The 18,041-nt window shown below is 35.2% G+C and overlaps 1 protein-coding gene across 1 annotated transcript in view; it reads right to left on the minus strand.

Moving 5' to 3' along the window:
• Nucleotides 1-2,436: 2,436 nt before the first annotated feature.
• Nucleotides 2,437-18,041, minus strand: part of LOC126826787 (uncharacterized) — a 97,980-nt gene continuing 82,375 nt past the window's right edge. The window contains exons 10-16 of the mRNA XM_050555863.2: nt 17,305-17,403; nt 13,550-13,723; nt 9,006-9,063; nt 7,618-7,756; nt 5,343-5,500; nt 5,002-5,058; nt 2,437-3,700 (exon numbers count right to left, since the gene is read on the minus strand). Of these exons, the coding sequence (XP_050411820.1) occupies nt 3,526-3,700; nt 5,002-5,058; nt 5,343-5,500; nt 7,618-7,756; nt 9,006-9,063; nt 13,550-13,723; nt 17,305-17,403 (860 nt within the window). The 3' untranslated portion in view covers nt 2,437-3,525. The remainder of the gene's footprint in view (nt 3,701-5,001; nt 5,059-5,342; nt 5,501-7,617; nt 7,757-9,005; nt 9,064-13,549; nt 13,724-17,304; nt 17,404-18,041) is intronic.

The following is an 18,041-nucleotide window of genomic DNA, read 5'->3' on the forward strand; positions in this document are numbered from 1 at the left end:
GAAGTCAAATGTACAACATTCCTCATAAACAAACACTTCCTCATGCTATATCTTGTCAAAACATTTGAGTCACAGATAGTCATGTTATGTATGACATTATCATATTTGCTATATAGGCACAGGGTATAAAACATTGCCCTCATTTGTTAAGAATGTCTATTATTTTAAAGGGCCAATCCCGATAATATTTAATTTTGGAGAATAAAACTGCATAATTTTGTGTTAAAATCCCCTACCTTAGGGCCAAGCAACTAATTCAACATATGTGATACATTTTCAAACAACTTAAACCTGTCAGTCTTGATCTGGAATTCGAGACCGGTACTCCAAGCTGTATTATGTGGTGTCTGGATAAAACCAGACTTTTATTTTATAAAAATAATGTGTAGGTGAAATTTACCTTTTGCTATCAAATACAGCACATAGGTCATTCATTGTATAGACCTCTAAAGGAACGGAATCGATTATCAGGTCACTCAACAGAAAAATTGACCCGAAATCTTAAAAGGGTTATGACATTCACGTTCAAACGACTCAATGTTTTGAGCTGAAATTTTGAGACATGGTAAATACACCATTCTTCTATATTTGGCACTTAAAATTTCATACGTAGTCATTCTTTTTGAGATAGTCCCTTTAAGTCGAGGTGGATGTTTCTTTTATCATTCAGACTTATGTGAAAGAAGTGTGATACCCCTATGCATCTATTTTTCATATTGTTACTTCCTGTTCAGTCTTGATTTTAAAAAAGATAGGTTGCAGGCAACGAAACATCTGCCCACAGCAGCTAAATCTTCCGAGCGGTCGACAAGGGTTGTCGCATATTTATTCCTTTGTAGGTAATTGGGGGCCTTTACAAGACATTTCCATACAGATCAGATTATAATTTGTTGTTTGAGGGTTCACAAGGTTCTACAAACTGAAACAAGGGCCTCAACTCTGGAAGTAGTCTACAGAAATTGTTGAAATTTGACAGGCTTTTTCGTTTTACTAATTTAAATAATGCATATAAATTTCATGCAGATCGGATGATCACTTTTGACGTTCAAACATTCACAAGGTTCACAAAGTAAAACTAGGGCCATAACTCTAGACATTATTGACGGAATTGCTGAAATTCAATAGACCTCTGTCGCACAAATTTAAATGAAGCATATAAATTTCATACATATCAGATGATAACTTTCATCAATCAAGCATTAACAAGGTTGAACAAGGTGAAACAAGGTCCATAACTTTAGAAGTAATTATTGTAAATTGCTGAAATTCAATAGGCTTCGTGGTTTCACTAATTTAAATAATGCATATAAATTTTACAAAGATCGGATGATAACTTTAGGTGTTCACAAGGTTCAATAAAGTGAAATGAGCCATAATTCTAGATGTAATAAACGGAAATTGCTGAAATTCAATAAGATTGTTCTTTTTACCAACTTAAATGGCACATATAAATTTCATACAGATCGGCAGATAACTTTAGAGGTTAGAGCATTCACAAAGTGCAACAAAGTGAAACAAGCGCAAGAACTCTAGAAGTAATAAACAGAAATTGCTGAAATTCAATAGGATTCTTCTCTTTACTAATTTAAATGATGCATGTAAATTTCATACAGATCGGCAGATAACTGTTGATGTTAAAGCATTCCCAAGGTGCAACAAAGTGAAACAAGGGCCATAACTCTAGAAGTAATTGACAGAAATTGCTGAAATTCAATAGGCTTCTTTGTTTCACTAATTTAAATAACGCATATAAATTTCAGAAAGATCGGATGATAACTTTTGGCGTAATAGCGTTCAATAAGGTGAAACAAGGGCCATAACTCTAGACAATAAACGGAAATTGCTGAAATTCAATAGGTTTCTTCATTTCAATAATCTAAATAATGCATATAAATTTCACTAAGATCGGATGATAACTTTTGACCTAATAGAGTTCACAAGGTTCAACAAAGTGAAACAAGGGCCATACCTCTAGACGTTATGAACAGAAATTATTGAAATTAAAAAGCCTTCTTCATCTCACTAATGTAAACCACATATATCAATTTGAAAACAATCGGATAATACCTTTTGGAGTTAGAGGTTCACAAGAAATTGTGGACGACCGACAGGTACGACGGCAATATATGTCCACATTTCCATGTGGGTGTATAAAAACAGAGCACTTAAATCGCTAATCAAAGGTTTCATAAATCACGTCTGGAATAAGTTCAAGTAATATTTAATGAAAAGAAAACATTTTGTAAAGGAAGCACTACTGTTTGTGTACGTAAATAAAATGTCCAGAAGAAAAACAACATAAAAACTTATTAAATCACCTAGATATAATTGGCAATTTTTTTGAAAATATTCTTAATTAAAATAAAATGAAAGGGGTTTTACACAATAGCCAGAGTCTTTGAAATACTTGAATAAAGACGTTTACAAATAAATTGCTTAATTAAAATACTTTTTTATGAACATGAAATATTTACATATGGTGTAATTATTTATCACACTAACTAGATTCACACTATTTACATAATTGCTTCCTTGTGAGTATTGTTATTAATGATATTAGTTGTGCCTGTGAAAATATCAGGCACTATTTAAGTTGTACCTGACATAGCAATAAAAATACAGAAAAATCTTTGCCGGACAAAATTCTCACCACAAGTCCTAGTGTACATTAAAGATGCATTATGTAAGAGCTAAATCTGCTTATTTCAGGTCTTTTTCTGGCTTCAAATGTTATATAAATATTTAGACATTTATCCACATGACAAGCCTACAATCGGCTCTCTAGACTATCAGATGGCCGAGATTTAAATACCTGCCATTTGAACATTTAATGATTAAATGGAAAATCAAGACGCTACATCTTCAAAGAGTCATAACTTCGCTCAGAATAAAGTTATTTGAATAAAATTTTCAATATGTTCATTTTTCTTTATCTATTATTACAGCGAAAATGCCAGCTCTTTATCTAACTCTTACATAATGCATCTTTACAAAAAACCTGTAATTTAATCTTCAAAATATACATACAGTGATTATTGTACCCATAAACTTCTAGAATATATAATATTATTATTTCTTGTAAAATCAAATTTCATCTCAGCCATTTCATAAAAATAGGGCATTATTACTCTGGGAACACAAGACAAAAAAGCTATATATTATTGTTGTTCATTTGGGTGTCATAGCTTTATTTTCAGTTGTGGCGTTATTTTCAGTTGTCGAGTTATTTCCAGATGCACCGTTATTTTCAGTTGTAGCGTTATTTTGAGTAGTAGTGTTATTTTCATTTGCAGTGTTATTTTTAGTTATTGCGTTAGTTGTATATTCATTTCCTTTCACAGCGTTATTTTTAGTTGCAGTGTTATTTTCAGTTGTTGCGTTATTTACTATTTCCAGCTGTTGTGTTAATTCCAGTTATAGCGTTATTTTCAGTTGTAGCTTTATTTCCAGGTGTGGCATTATTTCCTATTTTCAGCTGTAGTGTTAATTCCTGTTGTAGCATTATTTTCAGATTTGTATTTATTTCTAACCAGGAACATACACGATAGAATCTTGACTTGAACCTGATAAAACATTAGTTGCAGGAAAATCGTCTGGTGTCTCACATGCATAGCCACCATCAATAAGAGCTTGAGCTATGTTTATATCCTGACGTCCAGACGTATCAAAGAGATTGATTTTTAAACTTCCATGCCATGACCTGAAATATATAAACGATTGGAGCAAATCCAGATATATTTCACTGAACAAAACTGGTCAATTCTGTAAAATACAATTCTACAATATTTATAAGAAATACAATCGTCAATTTTTTTTAAAGAACTACAAACAACCAACCAGATTTAATTTTAAGTTAATCAGACAACCTTGTTTTTTAGGTGTTGATAAGATTCTTCAATCTGAGCAAGGGCAATAACTCTAACAGAAATTATTGTAATCTAATAGGCTTCTTCATTATGTGACAGGATGCTTTAGTTGGGAATAGAACCCAAAACCCCAACCATGGAAATCATACACCTCTACTAAGTGAGCTAATGGTAATTCCCAACAACAAAACCAGTAGGAAGCATATAGAACTGAATAATTACTCAAACAGTTAACACACATCACACCTGATACTTATATCCTTGATAAAGCAATGGCACAAGTTACAGACTGATTTCCAAAAAGTATGATCTACACTAGAGCAGGCCCAGTTTCACAAAGCATTCTCAAATTTAAGTTAAGAATTTACTTAATTTTCAATTACTTTTCTGTTTATGAGAAATATCTTTGATCCAGAAACAGAATAATCTGCACATAAGTTTCTTATTGATGTATTTGATACATTAAAACAACAGAAGTTTAATAAAGGACTATATGTTAGTTAAAATAAGGCAAACAATTTTGAGTAAATTCTTAAATTAAGTCTGACAATGTTTTGTGAAACCAGGGCAAAAACACAAGCAGCATTTTACGCCAATATAAACGTGTGTTATTATAGATGCATAATATATAATGTTAGAGCTAAAACGATACAGACTGCGATGTCAAGGTGAAATTACCTTGTAGCACACTGCATGGCGTATGCCCATCTTCATTAGTTAGGGTAGAGAAGTAGGATGTTTAACCTGATTCACTTCATGTTTTATACACTGGTAATGTTACACCAGTTTCATTAATACAAGGTCACACCCATTTACATATAACCTTTAGCAATGTGTAGAATTACAACTTACAACTGAACATTGCCACAACTGCTAGTTGTTGTTCTTAGAGGAGATGTTTTTGAAAAAAGTCTCAGGTTCCACAAATTCATGTACAATCGGCATGAAACTTGACATACTTGTTCCTTGGATATTTAGAATCGACTGATGGACTTAGATTTTTGATAGGACGTCATACTCAGTTTTTTTGCTAACAACTAATTTTTTTTCTTCTTGATCCCATTCTCCTGCATTGTTGACCTTGTTCCTGTTTAATATTGGGAGAATATAATCACAAACAAGTCTTTCAACTTACCGTGATGTAACTTGAGCTACCAGAGTTTTACCATCAACCAGTGAACGAAAATATTCACTACAAGTAAAAAAAATATAAAAATAAACATAGAAATAACTTATATGACAAAGTACAAATTATAAAATAGAGATTAGAGACATTCCCAATTAGTTAAAAAAAAAAAATAAAAAAATAAATCTCAATATCTCCGACTATAAGGAGGAATTGTGGATGAACAGGAGTACAAAAACAGTTAAATATTGGATGTAGTGAATTTGGTAATTACTTCTGTGTCAGACGTCAGCCTGAATAACAAAATTAAATTTTTAACATATACACATATTCCCTTATATAAATCTCACCGAGAGGCGTATGACCACACAGTTTTTCGTTTTGGTAGTTCAACTTCCTCTAGAAAACATTCAACAGCTTGTAGAGGTAGGTGTAGAAACTGTGCTTCTAGTTTACGGATGTTTCTCTCATTTATCCAACTCGTATTCCCAAAATCCACAAAAAATATCTGAAATAGAATATTTAGATTTGCTTAAACTATCAAAATGATAGGTTGCTAGGTAGCTATGTTGTCGACACAGTTCATGGAGGCTATATATTGTTTTGTAAGTACTGGACACATTTACAAGACACTAAAAACTTATCAAAAATAACAACTCATGCAGTAATTATGAGAAATAATTACCAGCGGCTGCCAGGCAGGATACGCCCACATTTTCGTGAGACGGATAGAGAACAAGCTAACAAGAAAGTGATTTTTCCTACAATCAAGGGCCATAATTCAGGAAATTACAATTCGATATGCGCAAATTCAATTGCCATTTTGTCTGTCAATTTTGGGCCGATTTTCACAAAATTCAAACTCAGCTATTCGTAGGGTGTAACGGTGATATAATAATACAGTTTTTTAAATCGGATAAAAATTATGACCTCTATAGGGTCCACAATCTAAAAACGCCATTTTTTTGTACAATCAGGGGCCATAATTCAGGAAGTTACGGTCCGATATGCGCGAATATCGAAAGGGACCGAGATCTTTGGGTTATAAACTTACATTTCAAGTTTCAACAAAATCCGATAAAAATTGTGACCTCTATAGGGTCCACAACCTTGATATACCATATTTTTACACTATTTGAGAAAGAACGGCAGCCATTTTGTCTGTCAATTTTGGGCTGATTTTCACGAAATTCGAACTCAGCTGTCCTTAGGGTGTAACGGTGATATAATAATACGTTTTTTTAAATCGGATAAAAATTATGACCTCTATAGGGTCCACAAGCTAAAAACGCAATTTTTCGTACAATCAGGGGCCATAATTCAGGAAGTGACGGTCCGATATGCGTGAATATCGACAGGAACCAAGATCTTTGGGTTATAAACTTACATTTCAAGTTTCAACAAAATCGGATAAAAATTGTGACCTCTATAGGGTCCACAATCTTGATATACCATATTCTTACGCTATTTGGGAACGAACGGCGGCCATTTTGTCTGTCAATTTTGGTCCAATTTTCACGAAATTCGAACTCAGTCGTCCTTAGGGTGTAACGGTGATATAATAATACGGTTTTTTAAATCGGATAAAAATTATGACCTCTATAGGGTCCACAAGCTAAAAACGTGATTTTCGTACAATCAGGGGCCATAATTCAGGAAGTTACGGTCCGATATGCGCAAATATCGAAAGGAACCAAGATCTTTGGGTTATAAACTTACATTTCAAGTTTCAACAAAATTGGATAAAAATTGTGACCTCTATAGGGTCCACAACCTTGATATACCATATTCTTAAGCTATTTTAGAACGAACGGCGGCCATTTTGTCTGTCAATTTTGGGCCAATTGTCACGAAATTCGAACTCTGTCGTCCTTAGGGTGTAACGATGACATAATAATACTTTTTTTAAATCGGATAAAAATTATGACCTCTATAGGGTTCACAAGCTAAAAACGCGATTTTTCGTACAATCAGGGGCCATAATTCAGGAAGTTACAGTCCGATATGCGCGAATATTGAAAGGAACCGAGATCGTTGGGTTATAAACTTACATTTCAAGTTTCAACAAAATCGGATAAAAATTGTGACCTCTATAAGGGTCCACAAGCTAAAAACATGATTTTTCGTACAAACAGGGGCCATAATCCATGAAGTTTCGATCCGATACATGCCAATATCGAAAGCAGTCGAGATCTTTTGGAGATAAACCTATATTTCAAGTTTCGTCAAAATCGGATAAGAATTGTGACCTGTAGAGTGTCCACAAACAAATTGTGGACGTACGTCCGGATGGACAGGGGCGACGGCATAGTACGTCCACATGAAAATGTGGGCATATAAAAACTTAACTGGCTTCTAGTTCTTTCTAGTGCTAACATTTTAATACATTATTTGTACTAAATATCTATTAGAAGCCTCGTTGAAACGTCATCAGAAATAATGATATGTATTCCATATAATTGTGTTATTCTCACTCAGTAAATGCCACTTAAACAATTTATCTTTAAAGTATTTATAACTGTATCTTTAAAGTATTTACAACTGTATCTTTAAAGTATTTATAACTTTATAAAGGGGTAGTATACATGGAATAAACGAGTTAAATCTATAATTTTATTTATTAACCTTGACTCGTTCATCTTCTGGATTTGTATCAATAACTTTCCCACGATACCATTTGTTGTCATGGCCCTGTACAGCTACAGCTTGTCCGGCAGCATATACTAATAGATCATGTTGAGATCCACCTCGCCGGTAAATACTACTGTAAATGCAAGGGAATAGTATTTCACACGATATAGGGTGATGATACAACAGGTTTAGAATTAGATGCAAATGAAATACTTTAAACAATGTCTGGAATATGTGAAAAAATTGTACCAAAATTAACAAAATAAACAGTAACAAAATATTTACTGGGGATAACATTATCTTTGAAAAAAAAAACTGTGTAGAAGTTAAATTACAACCAATCATCTTCTACTACAATGGAATCTGAGATTTTCTTTAAAAGAACTGTTGAAAACACATGGAATTATTAGCTGATTAAATTGAAACACAGACGTCTGTTTTGTGGTGAATTATGATAATCTGTAAATTCAGTTGCGTGTAGGGCCATAGTATGTCTTATTGGCCAGTCAAATTGCCTATAATGGTATACACTATACAGAGATGCATTTTGTGGTAAAGTATGGTATTCTGAAAGCCCAAGTGTATTTTCAAGTGATTCTGTTGGGTATAGACTCCGAGTATGAAGGACTAACACAAATAGAATGATCACTGACTGAATGTGGTTGTGATAGAAAAGTCTATCATATTATAATACGTCGATTCCGAATCGTCTGGCCACTCACTCTCACACCAGTGTCTGTTTGAAGACGAGCGCTGATCTGATTTGCTGTGATGACACGATTTCTCAAGGCCAAGGTACGGATAAATCGATCCTGGGCTTGAGTTGTCGCCCTTGGTCGACCTGAGCGTGGTCTGTCCTGTACAGATTGTGTATCACGGTATCTGGACCATAGCCTGCTTATGACAGACTGAGAAACATTCATCGTCCGCACCACAACCGCCTGTGTTGTGCCGATCTGTAGCATGCCAAGGGCATGTAACCTTTCATTTTGGGTAAGCCGACGCATATCAAAATTTGTTTTCTGGTCACTAAAACAATTAAACTGATGTTTCCACCCTGGAATTCAATGCCACAATGACTGTAACATTCAAAGTCAGAGTCGTGCAAATCTTGGGTTGGACCCCCATGATGATCCCAAGCATCACCTGCATTCCATGCGGTAGCTATTGGTGCGTTTGGGCGTCACATGTAACTGGAAATGTTTCTTCTGTTAGGTTCTATAGTGACTTTTTTCGTAGTCATTTGCATATTTTAGTATTATGCCCCCAAAATCAAATATCCCCTACTTTTTTTGAATAGTATATATGGTCAATCTGTATTTATGTACCCTGTGTAATGATTCAACGTTTGTACATAGTCCACTATATAATTATATACTAACTTTAATGATTTCTGTAAATCTTCTAAATTTTCCTCTGCTTCACGATAAGCTCCCTTATCTAGAAATAACATTAACAATTCACAAAATGATAGGTTGCCAGGCAATGAAACATACGGCCACTAGGAAACAACCATAAAGAATGTTGCCGTTGTTGTTTATTACTTATTTAAAGGAGCTAAATCGCTAATATTTTGGACCTAGAAATTGGCACAAATGGGTCGCAACACATATAATAATGTAATATGAATTTATATAAACTGTTTTACATTCAATCGTGTCTGTTTTACTGTGAATTGTCATCAGTTATGTTTGGCGAAATACGCCAGAAGTCTCAACCGCAAGTCAGTTTCTAGCGTCTGGTTATTCCAGTCAACACCGATATTATTTATTGCGCATGCTCTCAAAATAAGAATATGATATCACCGTTTGACATGACTTGTGGAATATGTCTAGCCTCATTCTTTCAGCACCTTGTTACAAATGGCGCTGAAACATGGTAAACATGGTAAAATGTTTATTTTGTCTTAAATATTGGATATCAGAAGCTCATCTTTTCCAGGTAAGATCACAACACCAATGCTGTAAAAATTCGCGTTTTCAATGTCGATGATTTGGGATGATAGAGTTACGGACTTAGCTACTTTAATGTCCAATACATTATAATATGATATTATGGAAAGGTTGATTTAATTAAGCTATTTACATATCACAGGCCAAGATGTATTATAAAATAAAAAGAAAATGGGTAAAAACATAAAATAAGTTCTTGTATATCAAAAAATCACTTTAAAACAGGGTGTTAAAATCATTGTCATGAGAAGAGAGGGCAAGTCACCTTCTCTCTTTGTCATGATAAACACAAGTTAAAACAGGAGGTCTAGCTGATTGGTGTTATCAGTGCGGATAGAAAAAAAAAGATAGGTTGCCAGGCAACGAAACATACGCCCACAGCAACTAAATCGTCCGGGCAGTCAACAAGGGTTGTCGCATATTTTTACTTTTTTCGGTAATGAAACATTTATAATACACTAAAATCTGATTAAGAGCAACAACTCACGAAGTAATTATCAGAAAACTATTAGAATTTGTTTGGTTTTTATAAAGTTCTGCCCCATGCTAACGTTTTGTATGCAAAGCTTTTAATATCATAGATTTAACTGTTCAAGTCATAAAAATTCATTGAAAATCAATATACTTGTTCGTCTCAAGATCTTAAACTCTGTGTATCAATCTGAAGTCAATCGGATGATAACTTAGGGGCCATAACTTTGGCAGTAATTATCGGAAATCATTGAAAATCAATAGGAATCTTCGTCTCATGACCTCAAACACTGTGTATAAATTTAAACTCAATCGGATATTAACTTGAGCCTCAAGAGCATCCACAAGATTTTTTGAAGTGATCAAGGGCTATAACTCTGGCAGTAATTATCGGAAATCGCTGAAAATCAATAGGCTTATTCGTCTCATGACCTTAAACACTGTGTATAAATTGAAAGTCAATCGGATATTAACTTTGGCCTCTAGAGCATCCACAAGATTTTTCAAAGTGATCAAGGGCCATAACTCTGGCAGCAAATATTGGAAATCGCTGAAAATCAATAGGCTTCTTCGTCTCATGACCTCAAACACTGTGTATAAATTTAAGGTCAATTGGATATTAACTTTGGCCTCTAGAGCGTCCACAAGATTTTTCAAAGTGATCAAGGGCCATAACTCTGGCAGTAATTATCGGAAATCGCTGAAAATCAATAGGCTTCTTCGTCTCAAGACCTTAAACACTGTGTATAAATTTAAAGTCAATCAGATATTAACTTTCGCCTCTAGAGCAACCACAAGCAATTGTGGACGCCGGACGGACGGACGGACGGGGGCGACGACAATATACGACCACATTTCAATGTGGGCGTATAAAAACCATGGGGAAAGAGAATTGTGCTTGCTATATAAAGAAAAGCAAAGTTCTCGCAGTAAAAACCAAATAAATAAAGGATTTCACATTTTTGTTCTTTTATAGATAATGGATCTAGGGCAACAATCTATCAAGTAATTACCACAAATATTTAAAATTTTATAAGTTCCCAGTTTTTCCTAGTGCTTACATAAACATAACCAACATGAACCTGCACTGGTAGAAATTATTTCGGGTTAATCTGGCACAGAAATGATAAAAGTTAGGCCATACAAAAAAAATATATTGTGGTTCTCAGACAATCTGATGGGGGAGCTTTTTTTTCAATTTTTAATTTTTTGTTTTATAATTGGCTAAATTACTTCTGATACACATCAAATTTCAAGGCACTATATAGAAAGAAAAGAAAGAAATGGGGTTTAATGTCCACTCGACACAAACTAGGTCATTTCTCATTTCGGGACTAACATATGGTTCAATTTTATTTCAATAATTTACTAGCGAGTATGGGGTTTTTAGCAGTAGAAGAAAAACCGAGAAAACCCACGAGGTTGGACAGGCGACCCTACTCCTTGTCAAGTACAACCTGGGAATCATAATCACACCAGTAGACTCAATGACAGACCTTATGATACAATGCACATACGCTAACCATTCTGCCATCCAACCCCTCCATTTATCTTATAATGTTGTTTATTAGAATGTTTGATTATCCAGTATGATTTATGATTATCAGTAACATTTATCTGGGTTGAGTACAATGTTCTTAATCAGCTGTTTTTTGTCGGCTTTAGACGATTGATGTTTATCACGCCGATTAATAATACGATGAATCGGCCACTATGGTATCATAAATCAATCTACTTTTGGCTAAATTACAAAGGGTTAATAAGTACTTGTTAATTTAAAAGTCAATCAACTTGTTTGTCGGCTATTGAGAATCGGCCATGCGGTTCAAATCCGAGTAGCCTAATTAGCACACTGATTTAACAGTAATTTTGATAATCCGATAAAAAAACAAAATAAGTTTGCTGATTATTCATAACAGTTTCAGCAAGCTACCTTTGTAAAAATAAGCCATGTGGTGAAAGAAGACGATCTCGGCATGGTTTGCGAATCATGCGTCTTTGACATTGCGTATGAATTCCAGGTACCAGACACAGGCAGATATTAAAATAATAACTGGATCATACATTGATGGATTCACTGACCAGTTGTTAGGTAAATTTAAATCTTCATTGAATATAATCCCCTGATAGAACATATTTTCCAGACAGAATCTCCAATGTGAAATTCCGATGACACATGTCATCAGTTGGAATTAGGTCAAGACCAGTTTTAAATAGCATTTACCATAATGATTTTTTATTTTATACACTTGCAGACAGGGGTTAATTTTAAAAAATATTGTCGTTATTGAAGTCTTTATTTTATTTTATAGCAATTCTAATTATGGTTATCATGTGATCATTGTCACTGTAACCCAGGTATCATTTAATCTTGTGTATCTAGCACTAATTTCTTTCACATTCGTTTAATATCAAATCTTTGTTTAAAAATTCGTAAAAACTGTTTAAAATCACCCAAAATCTTCTAATTTGTATATGTGTCCAGTTTAAAGCTGACTGGTTAATTTTGATAATGAGTGTCCAATTTACAAGTATTTAATTTCCTGACCACTGTTCAAAAATTAATCATTATACATCATTAATCAATTGGGTTGTTTATTTTTTAACAGTGGTTAAGAAATTAAATACTTGTAAATTGGACACTCATCAAAATTGAATGGTTAGCTTTAAACTGGACAGAAGTACAAATTAAACGATTTATGGTGATTTTAAACAGTTTTTACAAATTTTTAAACAAAGATTGTATATTAAACATATGTGAAAGAAATTAGTGCTAGATACACAAGATTAAATGATACCTGGGTTACAGTGTGTGCTATTTGTCTAGTATCATTGACAAATGAATAAAAACTTTTGCAAGTTATATGATAGATCAACTGATGAAACATGATCGTCTCATCAAATAAACGAAGACAGCAATTTATTCAAGAATATTACTTTAAGCTGGTATGTGAATTAAATAAGGAAAAACATTACCAAGAATTATTTTTGTTGAAGTCTAGTTATATTAAAGAGAATGGAAGCTTATGATTAACCCATTTCCTACCGGGATCTCATTTGACCCAATTCTGGCCAGTTTGTTTCAAAATGGATTAAGTACTTGATAAATTATGGATTCTTCAATTTTTTTTTTTTAGCGATTATATTTCCTGTAAACATTGTTAAAATATTTATGTGCGGTAATTAATGAGACTATTTTCATATTTTTAAAATTAGAACAGGTCATGCGTCTTGTTTTTTAAGTGATGCAAAAATTAACTAAGAACCAAAATAATCTTTTTTATATGGCCTTATATGAGGATGCGAGAGGGAGAGATAAATGGGGTTCAATGTCCACTTGTCACAAACTAGGTTATTTCGGGACTAACATATGGTTCAATTTTATTTCAATAATACCCTTGCAGTGGGAGGAAACCGGAGGACCCGGAGAAAACCCACGAGGTTGGACAGAAATGAGGATGCATGGTGGAAACTAAAACCGTTTTACTTTACGCCACTTATACCTTTTTGTGTCTGAAGATAATCTAGAGTTACTTTTCCATAAGGTAGTAGAACGTAGAAATGTCGTGGACTAATGATGGTAGAAACAACCACAACAACTAATGTGTCAACTTCTGGTAATATTTCACTCTGATCTTCATTCCAAACAAATACAGCCTCTTTATCTTGAGTTATCACTAAACAAAATATATATAAAAATATGTACAGAGGCATTATTATTAGCCCTTTTGAGGTCTTAAGAGTTTAGACTTTTGTTAAAAATATGTACAGAGGCATTATTATTAGCCCTTTAGAGGTCATAAGAGTTTAAACTTTTGTTAAAGATAGGTTGCCAGGCAACGAAACATACGCCCACAGCAGCTAAATCGTCCGGGCAGTCAACAAGAGTTGTCGCATATTTTTAATTTTCGGTAATGAAACATTTATAATACACTAAAATCTAATTATAAATATAAAGTCAATCGGATATTAACTTTGGCCTCTAGAGTGTCCACAAGATTTTTCAAAGTGATCAAGGGCCATAACTCTGGCAGTAATTATCGGAAATCGCTGAAAATCAAAAGGCTTCTTCGTCTCTTGACCTTAAACACTGTGTATAAATTTAAAGTCAATCGGATATTAACTTTGACCTCTAGATTTTTCAAAGTGATTAAGGGCCATAACTCTGGCAGTAATTATCGGAAATCGCTGAAAATCAATAGCCTTCTTCGTCTCATGACCTTAAACACTGTGTATAAATTTAAAGTTAATCGGATATTAACTTTGGCCTTTAGAGCGTCCACAAGATTTTTTGAAGTGATCAAGGGCCAAAACTCTGGCAGTAATTATCGGAAATTACTAAAAATCAATTGGCTTCTTCATCTCATGACCTTAAACACTGTGTATGAATTTAAAGCCAATCGGATATTAATTTTGGCCTGTAGAGCGTTCACAAGATTTTTTGAAGTGATCAAGGGCCATAACTCTGTCAGTAATTATTGGAAATCGCTGAAAAACGTTAGGCTTCATCGTCTCATGACCTTAAACACTGTGTATAAATTTAAGATCAATCGGATATTAACTTTGGCCTCTAGAGCGTCCACAAGCAATTGTGGACGCCGGACCGCCGGACGGATGGGCGTATAAAAATATGTACAGAGGCATTATTATTAGCTCTTTAGAGATCTTAGAGTTTAGACGGTTGGTAACTTTTTTTAATGTGATTTGACATGTTACATCGGTCAATATAAGCAAAATATGAGACCAATCTGCCAATTACTAAAGTATACTTTCAAAATAGTTTTGCAAGTGGTTTTCAAGGTTGGTTCAAACCAGCTGTTACCATGCAAGATCTGCCCACATTTTGCAAGAGATCAACGCCGGATTAATCATGGTGGGGTCCTGGGGCCTGGAACATGTGGGGGGCCTTGATCACCGACCGCGGAGCTGTGGCCCGGCAGAGCCGGCCAATGCGAGCGCTGAAAGCGCGAAGACATGTAAGGGGGGTTGGGGGTCTCCCCCCCAGGAAATTTTCAGAAATTGGAGGCCGGAAACATGATTTCCTGGCATTTCAGGTACCTCCCCCAGAAAAAAATAAATTTCTGTCACAAAATTAGCGCATTCTGGCGTTATTTCAGTGGACCAATCCATGCGAGTGCTATGAAATAATGGCATTTCTAGAGGTGGCGGTTGGAGCCCATTGAGCCCGTTAAATCCGCCACTGTAAGTGAGCAGAGGTACATCAAACCTAACTTTGAAGTCGCTCAGTGATAAATAACGGGGTCACTTGATTCGGAATTGTATTATATCCCCCACGATGATTTGATGAATGGAGCCGGACTCGATTTTTGACGAACGTCTAACACTGTAAGTACGAAATGATAATACAAGATTTAATCAAGAAATCTGAATATTTCGTGTGATCATGATGTGCATCTCATCAAATTCAGCTTATAACCACAACAAATATCAACAACAACAACAACTCTGTGCTACGGTTACACATGGGTTCTGGCTGTGTACATATAATTTGAAGAAACTATTGAAACAAAATGAGAGCAGAAATTCAACCACGTACAAGGCAGTACTCTCATTAGAATTTGACAATTCACCGGTAAATAGCATTGAATTCCAGCGAACCACTCAGAAAACATCTCGGAGCATCGGAGGGACCCCGTCACTAGGTCACCGGCCGTTGGAGTCCTCGGTCCGACCATGCTCGAGCACGCAACTGAGATTTTTGTGGTGGGCCCTCTAATGTGGGGGGCCCTGGGGCCTGGGCCCCATGGTTAATCTGGCGTTGCAAGAGAAGGACAGAGAACGCGCTAATCATCGAAGTTACAGTCCGAAAGTCGCGATTATTTACAGGAACCAAAATCTTTAGAGTTATAAACATGCATTTCAAGTTTCATCAAAATCAGATAAAAATTGTGACCTCTAGAGTGTTCACAAGCTAATAATCTCTGAAGTTACGGTCCGATATATCCCAATTTCGAAAGGCACCAAGATCCTTGGGTAATAAACCTATATTTCAAAATTCGTCAAAATTGGTTAAAATTGTGACTTGTAGAGTGTCCACAAATAAATTGTGGACGGACGGATTTACAGGGTCGACGACAATATACGTCCACATGAAATATGTCTTTGTAAGTCAGCACTTTGATTTTCCATAATTAGGGAAGTCAAGTCTCTAGATATTTTGAATATGATATTATTATTTATTTCGGAAGCATGCTAGGGCATCTTTATAGCCAATCTCTAGTATCTATAAGAAACATGTCTGACATTCAGCAGAGCTAATTAGCTTTGTAACAATACTGAACTTTTTTATGGGATGACAAATGGCAATACATGAGCTATCTATTGTACGTCCTTATCCGAATAAGGCATCTGGCACAGACATTTGCAGTCATAATTTTCAGGCTTTGACATTTTGTCTGGAAAAGATCTGTCTTTTATCAGTGTTTTTGATAAAGTTCAAAATATGAGTAGTCGCTAACATTTTGTCAGCGCATTTATAACTGTTATTTTCTGACCAGATTTTAAAGACCAGGGCCCTTATTCACGAAAACTTAAACTAAGATACAATCGAAATTTTAAGAAATACTGCAATTCGATTGGCTGACCAGTAAAATCAATTTGCATATATCCAATTAGCATATTGGTCAGCCAATGGAATTGCTGTATTTCTTAAAATTTCGATTGTATCTTAGTTTAAGTTTTCGTGAATAAGGGCCCAGATATTTCCTGAAACTAGCACATCAGAACATATGATTACTACATGTATATATTATACCCAGAAAGAAAATGAAATGAAATGAAATGGGGTTTAACATCCTACTGTTCTGCTCCGAACTGGGCTAATAAAGACGGACATACGCCATACAGTGTGCTATGAGGGAAATTTTGCCCGAACAGCGATACTACTGCCTACTCTTATACAGAATTCCAACTGTCAAGGGATTTTTTACGTGCATGCCAATGTGTACACAGGACCTCGCTTTTTTCATCCCATCCGAATGACTAGACAGCTGTCCTTGTCAGGCCATCTGTCCTGCATCACTGACAAGGGGGAACCACACCGGAAAATCTGGATGAACTTTCTCGGCCAATGCAGGGATCAAACAACTGACCTCCAGACTAGTAAGTCAGGAGCCAGCATCTTTCGCACTTAGCCACATGACCCCCGTGCAGAGAAAGAACTGAGTCAGCTGAAAACTTCCAATTGTATTATCAAAAGGATTTTACGATTGAATATTTAAAGGGCATCATCTCCTACCATCCGTTTTCTTTATATGTAAATATGGACAGCGATCACCACGCCAACATTCACCAGGTGTATTATACCATCGACATATTCTTCTGTCATCTTTAGCATCTAAAAATATAAACATTAACATCATGAAAGATGAGTTGACAGGCAACAATACTAACAACCAAAGTCCTCCAAACAACCTGCCTGTGTAAATGGGACCTAGTTCTTTTGTCCCATCCAAACAACTTGATGCTGGTCCTTGCTTGGCTCTCCGTCTTGCACAACTCATGGGGAAACCACAATAGAAAATCTTGAGGATCTTTCTTGGCCAACACCGGGATTGAACATGGGACCTCCTGTGGCTCCCCATTATTCTAGCAGTAATGATTAAAAATTGCTGAAACAAAGGATATGTGCTGCTAGGTTATTCAGAAGATTCTACAGGACGTTAATGCTAGAAGTAATTAACCAAAACAAGCCGGCAGTGAAGCTGATGTTTCTCCCACCACAATCCTAAAATAAACAGATGAGAGAGAGAGAAATGGCTTTAACGTCTAATTGACACAAACTAAGTAATTTCGGGACTAACATATGGTTCAATTTTATTTCAATAATTCTCTGGAGCGTATGTGTCTTTAGCAGTGAAAGGAACCTGGAGGACCAGGAGAAAACCCATGAGGTTGGACAGGCGACCTTACTCCTTGTCACATACAACCGTCAAATTGAAACTATGCCAGTTGACACTATGACAGACCTTATGA

The sequence above is a fragment of the Patella vulgata genome, chromosome 7 (assembly GCF_932274485.2).
Source record: "Patella vulgata chromosome 7, xgPatVulg1.2, whole genome shotgun sequence".
In the NCBI taxonomy this organism is placed as follows: domain Eukaryota; kingdom Metazoa; phylum Mollusca; class Gastropoda; family Patellidae; genus Patella; species Patella vulgata.